At 56.2% G+C, this 7954-nt stretch overlaps 1 protein-coding gene across 1 annotated transcript; it reads right to left on the bottom strand.

Annotated features, from left to right (window-relative positions):
• Window positions 1-1606: 1606 nt before the first annotated feature.
• LOC126443623 (nascent polypeptide-associated complex subunit alpha, muscle-specific form-like) lies at window positions 1607-3254 on the bottom strand (the record flags this gene model as incomplete). Its single annotated transcript, XM_050090957.1, has 2 exons — window positions 2303-3254; window positions 1607-1905 (listed from the first exon to the last, which is right to left on the bottom strand). Coding segments are annotated over exons 1-2 (1251 nt in total), but the record flags the coding sequence as incomplete, so codon positions are not given.
• Window positions 3255-7954: the final 4700 nt, after the last annotated feature.

Below are 7954 nucleotides of genomic sequence, written 5' to 3'. Positions count from 1 at the left end.
TTGTCCGTAGCTGCAGGGCCACTTCTTCCACTGTTATCAGCTCAATGTTGTCTCCGTCTTCTCTGGCCGCTAGGAAGGTGGGGAGCTGTGTTTCTACCAGGCGAACGTGATCGGCGTCCACGACGTCCGCCACGGGCGTGAAAGACGCCGCGAAGTGGTCGGCCAACACGTTCGCCTTTTCATCGGGGTGGCTGAAGACCTCCTGGCCTACCTGAATTGGTGGGACGCGCCTACGTCGTCTCAAAAATGATTTTGCGACGCGCCAGGCGTTGCCGTCAGCAGGGTCAAGGGTTTCCACTAGGGCCGCCCATTCCCTGTTTCGGTGGGCCTCGACTGCAGCCTTGATCTCCCGGCGCATGTGGTTCAGCCGGGCCTTCGTGTGACGTTGGCGTGTAATTTGCCACTCTCGAAAGAGCCGGTTTTTCTCCCGGATCGTCTCCCTGATTTCGGGCGGGAGGCGACGGGAGTTTACCAGTGGATGTTGTGCGGGAGGCGGTGAGGCTGCCTCGGCGGCCTGGAGCAGTTTTTCGCTCAGGTACTGCAGGGCAGTGTCCGTGCCAACCTCAGAAGGGTCTGGGGCGTCTGTCAGGAGAGGGAGGACCTCCTCCTGATAGCGCTCTCGGTTTAGGTTCCTGAAGTTCGGACGACGTGGCGGAAGGGCCGCACCGACGATGTCCACGTCATAGATCACTGGGACGTGATCTGATGACAGTGCACAGCGCGTCGATGCGGAGATGTGGTGCCCTATACCTTTGAGAATTGCTATGTCCAGCACGTCGGACAACAGATCCTGGCGGGCTGGGAAGATGGTATGTTCGAATGGCCCCAGAGCTATGGCGCCGTTTCTCTGGGCAGCTCTGAGGAGACGGCGGCCATTGGCATTTGTGAGGCGGGAGTTCCATTCCGCGTGCTTCGAGTTGAAGTCACCCGCAATGAAAACCCGCCCCCCAGCCGCCAGTAGCGCGTCGATATCCTGGTCGGCAAGAGTAGCGCGTGGGGGCTTATAGGCAGCAACGAAGGTTATCTGTCCTATTGCGGTGGACACGCTGACTGCTGTGGCTTCCACCGATACTAGGTCAGGGAGGTGGGTGGCATGGTGCATCAGTGCACGTCGAACATACACGGCTGTCCCACCACCGGCAGTCGGCCTATCATAGCGGTAACAGGCGTAATTGGCTGCCCTGACTTGGACTCCAGGCTTAAGGTGGGTTTCGCAAACGAGACATATATCAACTGCTTCGTCCTGCAGAAAGTTGCGAAACTCACCTTGTTGCCTTACCAGGCCGTTTGCGTTGAATCCGCAGACGGTTAGCCCATGTATGTGCGGGTTATCCATGGTGTGGGGCTGGGACGGTGCTGGCCTGGAGGGCCGCCGTGACTGCCTGCACTAGTACTGGGAGTTGCTGGAGCATTGACGTCAGCGAGTGCAGGAGGGCATTTAGCTGTGTTGTCTCCAAACAGGGTTTATTGTGGGGTTCAGGAATGGCTGTTGCAGTATTCCGAACCGGTGGGATGTGTGCAGCAGGTGCCGTGCGACTGGCCACCTGTGCGTTTGCCTGACATGTTTGGTGTGGGGAGCTGGGGGTGGGACGCAGTGGGCCCTGACTGCAGTCTTTGGTGCTTGTTGCGGGTGGTGTGGGGCCTGGCTGGGCTGCTGGTGACTGGTTTGTGGCAGCCGGCTTGTTCGTGGCGTCTGGGGGTGCTTGCTGTCGCTCCTGGTGGGCTGGGGCCGCGCCTTTTGCGGCTGTGGCATAGCTGGTGCCTTGCTGGACTGGGCGTGACGTTCCACGTCCGCGTCCGCGGCGCCTGGTCTTTTTAAATAGGTTGCAGCCCCTGTAGCTGGCCACGTGTTGTTCACTGCAGTTGCAGCATTTCGGCGGTTCATCTTTGCTCTTTTTGCAGTCTCTGCTTTGATGGGAGCCCGCGCATTTGACGCAACGGGCAGGCATTGTGCAGAAGTGTGCCACATGATCCAGGCCTTGGCACGAGAAGCACTGTGCTCTTCGCCCCTTGGCCCGGAGCGGCTCAACTTCTACGTCGACTGTGGCTATTGTTTTAAGTTGAAATATCTTTCTGGCCTCGATGCTGTCCACCAGGACAACGAGGAACAGTGGCATGTCCCTCCGTGTCCTGGGTGACTTCATGAGGCCTGCTGATCTAACGCTGTACCCCAGGGCGAGGAGTTCCTCCTTGAGGTGATCAGGTTCCATACTCATGGGCAAACGGCGGAAGACTACCTTCAGGAGAGGGAGCCGCTCTGCATCATGAGTGTAGCAGAACAGCCCCTCCTCCCGAATCTTACTCATGGTTGCGCGGTAGTCGTCCATGTTTGCAGGTGTGATGCGCAACATCTCGCGCCCAAGGGACTTTATTTTGGGTGGTGCGGACACACCATCAGAGAATTTTTCTAGGAAGGCTCGGAAGGTGTCCTTCCAAAGGACATTGATTGGTGGTGGGGCCACCCTTTTGGGCGGCCTTGGCGCTTCCTCCATAGCCTCGGTGTCGATTGGGGCGGACTCGAACGAGTTTGCCGTCGGGAGCGGCTGCACCTGCTCGAGCTTCCTTGCCCGAGCCGTGTGCTTCCGCTTGGGGACGACAAACTCATCTTCTTCCTCCTCTGCTTCAATGTCTTCTGTGGCGCCTTCAGGCGCGGTTTGCTTCTTCTTCTGCTGCGGCATTCTGTGGGCAGAAGAAGGGGTGTTTTCGGACGACTCATCGTCATCCGCCGGCCTTTTTCGCGATGGGAGTGAGACTTCCATAGCCTCGCCATCGTGGATTAATTTTTCCAGGTTGGCTTCTGGAATGACGTCCTCGTGAGATGCTGCTGGCAGGTCAGCAGCCTCTTGACTGGCCTGTACCGTGGGGGGAGCCAGCAGGGCAGTGGGTGCATGAGACGCCACGCCTGGTGGCTCTGCTCCCTTCGGGGCCGCCTCCGGCAGTGCAGTGTCCTCTTGCGTGGACACGCCTGGCGGGGCTCCCGGCGGTACCTTGGCCTCTTCACTGGCTGCGCCTGGCAGTGCGGCGGCGAGGTCGTACTGTAAGAACCTTATGTAAGCCTTTTCCGCGGCCTCGCGTTCAGAGGCGGTGGCGGCTTTGGCCATGCGGTTCATTACAACAAAGAGTTCGACCGTTGTGAGTGGGCGATACCCTGGAGGAGCGGTCGCGGGGGTCGGAGCATTGGAGGCCGCCGCCAGAGCGTGCTCTGACGCGGCGACCACCGCCGCGACGTTCGCAGCGATGTTATTGCCTTCCATGGGGAAGACAGGAGCTCTTGAGGGTGGGTGCTAAGCGAGTGAGCGCGGACTGGTCCCACGTGAAGGGGGTCCTGACTCACGGCGTGCCCTAACAGTCCCTAGGCGCAATACAAATTGATGCTGATCAATTTGTATTGCAGCCACGATAACGGTAACACACAATTTTGCCGCTAGACGAACTCGCAAGCGAGTCGTTAGCTGGAGAAGTCCGCTACCGCTTCTGCCACGTGGCCACCTTCGGCCCGCGTGCCTTGACAAAGGCGCGCGAGAACAAAGGCGCTCGTGAACAAAGGCGCGCGACGGACAAAGCGCTGCGGAGAGCCCAAGCGACCTGGCGCTGCGGCGGCTCGGCGCAGACTGCGTGCCGGCGCAGCCTGCTGCTTACATCTGTTACTTTCCCCTCTTTGGGGAAGTGTGTGTGGGGGAGTCTGTAGCCTTTCGGCTTTTACTCCCCTGTGAACGTGTGTGTGTGATTATTCTATAGTTTTTTGGTGTCTGTGACTTGTGATGTTTGTTGTGAGTGAGTCTAGTACTTGCCTGAGGTAGGCGAGAAGATTGGTGTTATATGGGAAGGAACTGGATTAGGGATTGGGTATTGGGATTTTCTCTTCGACTTAATCGTCGAAGATCGTCATAGGGCGCTTATGCTTGTCGCGGGACATGTCGTACCGACCTAGGGAGTGGATGAGCGCGTTTCCGGATCTGGAAGAACCCTCATAGAAGGCCCTTGCCAGATCCTGGAACCGCTCTCTCAGGAGTGGGATTTCGGCTGCGGCGTGCAAGTCGTCTGTGGGGAATCCAAGAGGTAGGCGCAGTGCCCTTCTGAGGGCGCGGTTCTGCAGCCTCTGGAGTTTGTCCAGGTGCTGCTTTGCCGCGTATCCCCAGACGGGGCACGCATACTCCATTACTGGCCGGATCAGGGCCTGGTAAACATTTACAGCTACTGGGCAGGGAAGGGAGCTGTTTGTGTTCAGGATAGGGTATAGGATGGACATTCTGGCGCAGACCTTCCTGTGGACCTCGTCTATGTGGGGTTTCCACGTAAGACGAGAGTCCAAGGTTACGCCAAGGTACTTGGCGGTTCTGCGCCAGGGGAGTTGGATTCCATTTAGGTGAAGGTGGAGGGGGGGACGTTGAGGAGGTTCGCGCCTTCCGAGCCTGCGGGTAATCAGCATTGCCTGCGTCTTCTCGGAGTTGATCGTGATGCGCCAGCGACGGGCCCAAGTTTCTGTGTCATCTAAAACCTTTTGTAGCCTACGGATGACCAGGTCCTTGTTCGCGTTTCTCGTGTAGAAGGCTGTATCGTCAGCGTACTGCGCCGTGCGCACCAGGGGGGCCGTTGGAGTGTCCGCAGTGTACAAACTGTACAATACGGGCCCCAGGACCGATCCCTGCGGCACCCCGGCACGAATACGCCTTCTGGTGGAGGTGGCTGTTTCTACTTTGACGGAGAAAGTCCTATTCGTGAGATAGCTCTTAATGAGCTGAACTATGCTCCCGGGAAACCCTTGTGTGTACAACTTGTAGAGTAGCCCTCTATGCCATACTGAATCAAAGGCTTTGGCTACATCTAGTAGCACTATCCCGCAGTAGCCTCTGTGGTTGAAGCCCTCTGTGGCTGCTTCAACCATTCTCATGACCTGTTGTGGGGCAGAGTGGTTCTGCCGGAACCCAAATTGGAAATCCGGCAGAATTTGCTCTCTGGTAATATGTTCTTGTATGGGTCTTAGCAGGAGGCGCTCATAGATCTTGCTGAGAGTTGGCAAGAGGCTAATCGGCCTGTAGTGCTGCGGGAATAGAGGGTCTTTCCCTGGTTTGTGTATCGCGACCACTTCCGCATGTTTCCAGCAAGCTGGGAATACACGGGAACGAGTAATCTCGTTGAGGACGTTCGCGAGGTGTGTGATCGCTGTGGGTGGGAGTTTTTTGACTAACTGGTTTGTGACACTGTCGTGCCCTGGCGCCTTTTTTGTAGGGAGGGACCTGATTTCTCTTGCCACGTCCTCGGGGGCAAAAAGTATGGGTTCGTCCTCTGGGTCCTCCTCGGCATTGAGGAAGACGGCCAGTTGACGACTGACTACCTCTTCATGCTCTTCATCCTGGGGTTCTGCCGCTTGGAACTGCTTCTCGAAGGAGTCGGCGAGGGCGTTGGCCTTTCCAGCATGGCTGTAGACCAGTCCCCGCTCGCCATGCAGTGGCGGCATCCTGGCGCGTCGTTTTGTAAACTGTTTTGTCGCTTGCCATAGTGTATGATCGTCTACTTTGAGAGCTGTGAGGCGGTTTTGCCATTGCTGGTTTCTGTGCTCATTGAGCGCTACCTTCAGCTCTCTCTGTAGACGATTGAGCAGCCTCCTTGTGGCCTGATTTCTGGTGACCTTCCACTCTTTTGCTACTCTGTTCTTGTGTCGAATTTGAGCTAGCAAGTGTTCCGGGAGCTGTATTTGCGGTGGTGGGCCATCCCTTTGTGGAGGGGTGGCTTCTTCCGCTGCCTGCAATATGGTGCCTGTTAGGTCTTGTAGCGCTTGTTCTACTGTTTCAGCAGTGGGTGGCGGAGCGCGAGCGATATCAGAGGCGACAGTTTCTTGGTATCGCTCCCAGTCTGTTCGTTTGTACGACGTCTGGTACCGTGGGAGTGCTACCCATTCTCCCACATCGACCTCCAGAATCACTGGGTTGTGGTCGGAGGACATTCTGTTGATTGTCCTTGCGGCCACGAACCCTGCGATCCTCCTAGTGAGAGCTATATCTAACACGTCGGGCCTGCTTCCATTTTTTGGAAAATGTGTGGGCTCGACTGGACCCCATGTTTCGAAGTGGTGGGTGCGCGCTAGTTGTTGCAGTTTGGCGCCTGCTCTGGAGGTTACTCTAGAATTCCAATCAGGATGTTTGGCATTGAAGTCTCCCCCTATTATGAGTTTGCCTTCAATTTGCCCTAGAGCAGCTATGTCTCCCTCATCTATCTGGTCATGTGGGGGTCGGTAGACTGCAACAATTGTTAGGGGTCCAGTGGCAGTGGTTACTTCCACTGCCACTGCTTCGATTTTGTTGGTAGCTGGTAAGAATACCTGGTGGTGGGGGATCCCTCTTTTTACATATATGGCCACTCCTCCGCCTTGGGTTGGCCTGTCTTTACGGTAGCTAATGTAGTTGGGAACTGTCGCTTTTACTCCCGGCTTTAGGTGGGTTTCCCCCATCATGCATATGTCGATGGAGAACTCCTTCATGAGTTCTCGGAACTCGACCTCTTGATTAACAATGCCGTCTGCGTTAAAGACGCACATTGTCAGGCCTTGAATATTTGGTCGTCTATTCATGATGGGGTGTTGATACTACTGAGGAAGTCGCAGAGGGGAGCGACTGCTGGACTGTTGCCTGAAGGGCGACGAGGATCTGTGTGTTCTGCTTCTGGGCTTCCCTGAATTCCTTCATCATTTCCATGACGAGGTTCATGGTCTGCACCATTACACCTAACAGCTGATCCATGGGGGGGGAGTGTGTGTGGGGTTCCCTGGGGCTTCCTCCGTCATGGTGGACCTGGTCGTTGTTGCTGTGTGTTACCCGGTGTTGTTCTCGTGATAGTGTCTGGTGTTGTGGTGGTTGGGCTACGCTTTCATGGTTGCTCGGAGGAGAAACCACTTCCGCGTAAGTCGCCCTCGGTGTGTCCGGCCTTGGTTTTACCCAGGCCTTGTCCGTGTGTGTTGCCATGGTTTGTTTTCTTGTGTGTCTTGGTGGGTTTATGGTGTTTTGTTTGTGTGTGTGGGGGGCGGCCTTTGCGCCCTTTGCCTGTTGTGTGTGTCGTTTGTGGACCTCACAACCTTGGTAACCCGCCGTGTGGTTTTTGCCACACAGCGCGCACCTTATTTGTGGGTCCGTGTGTAGAAGTGTACATGTTCTAGTGTCGTGGGCTTCGGCGCACTTCCTGCACCTTACTGGCATGGTGCAGTAGGCGGCGATGTGATTAAGGCCCTGACATCTGAAGCACTGCACCGTCTTGTTCTTACGGCGCAGCGGTTCAGTGGTGACAGGCACCGCCAGAACCATCTTTATCTCCCTTTTGTTCTGGGGGATGTCAGGGAGTGTGGCCTGGTATAGTGGCCACTTACTGTTAATGTTGCCCATCTGTTGGACCGCCTTGACGACGTACCCCTGGGCAGTCAAATCTGTTTTGATTGCCTGGGGGGACACTCGTCTTGGGAGGTCTCGTATCACGATGTTTCTGTTCCTTGTTTTTGTTGTGGGGAACGTGTAGTGTGGTATGTTTTTATTTGTGAAGAGTGTTTTGACTGTTGTGTAGTTTTGGAGTGTGTGCAGTGTGATTTTTATTTTGTCTCCACCAGCAGGTTTTGCCTGAAAACTGCCTCCCCCGATTTCTGCCTTCAACAGCTCGAAAAGCTCTTCGTAGCTTTGTGTGAACTCTGCTACAATCGGGGGGAGGTGGTGGGCGACTTGGTTCTGCGTTAGTGTTGTGTTTTCTGATGCCTCTGGCTCATCAGCAACCGCCTGGAATCTGTTCGGGGTGGGTTCCACTCCCCGGGCCGGCGGAAGCTTTGGCTGGCGAAACGTTTTCTTCGCCAGCACAAAACCATCCGCATCCTGCCCGGTTACGTGGTTCCCTTCCAGTACCGGTGTTTCCTGGTCCCCTCCCAGTGCGACGACAGGTGCTGTCGGGGGCGCTGGCTCCTCAGAAGGTGTGGAAGCGG

The sequence above is a fragment of the Schistocerca serialis genome, unplaced genomic scaffold (assembly GCF_023864345.2).
Source record: "Schistocerca serialis cubense isolate TAMUIC-IGC-003099 unplaced genomic scaffold, iqSchSeri2.2 HiC_scaffold_163, whole genome shotgun sequence".
Taxonomy (NCBI): Eukaryota; Metazoa; Arthropoda; class Insecta; order Orthoptera; family Acrididae; genus Schistocerca; species Schistocerca serialis.
The sequence above is the reverse complement of the archived record's forward strand: the minus strand, read 5'-3'. Positions and strand labels throughout refer to the sequence as shown.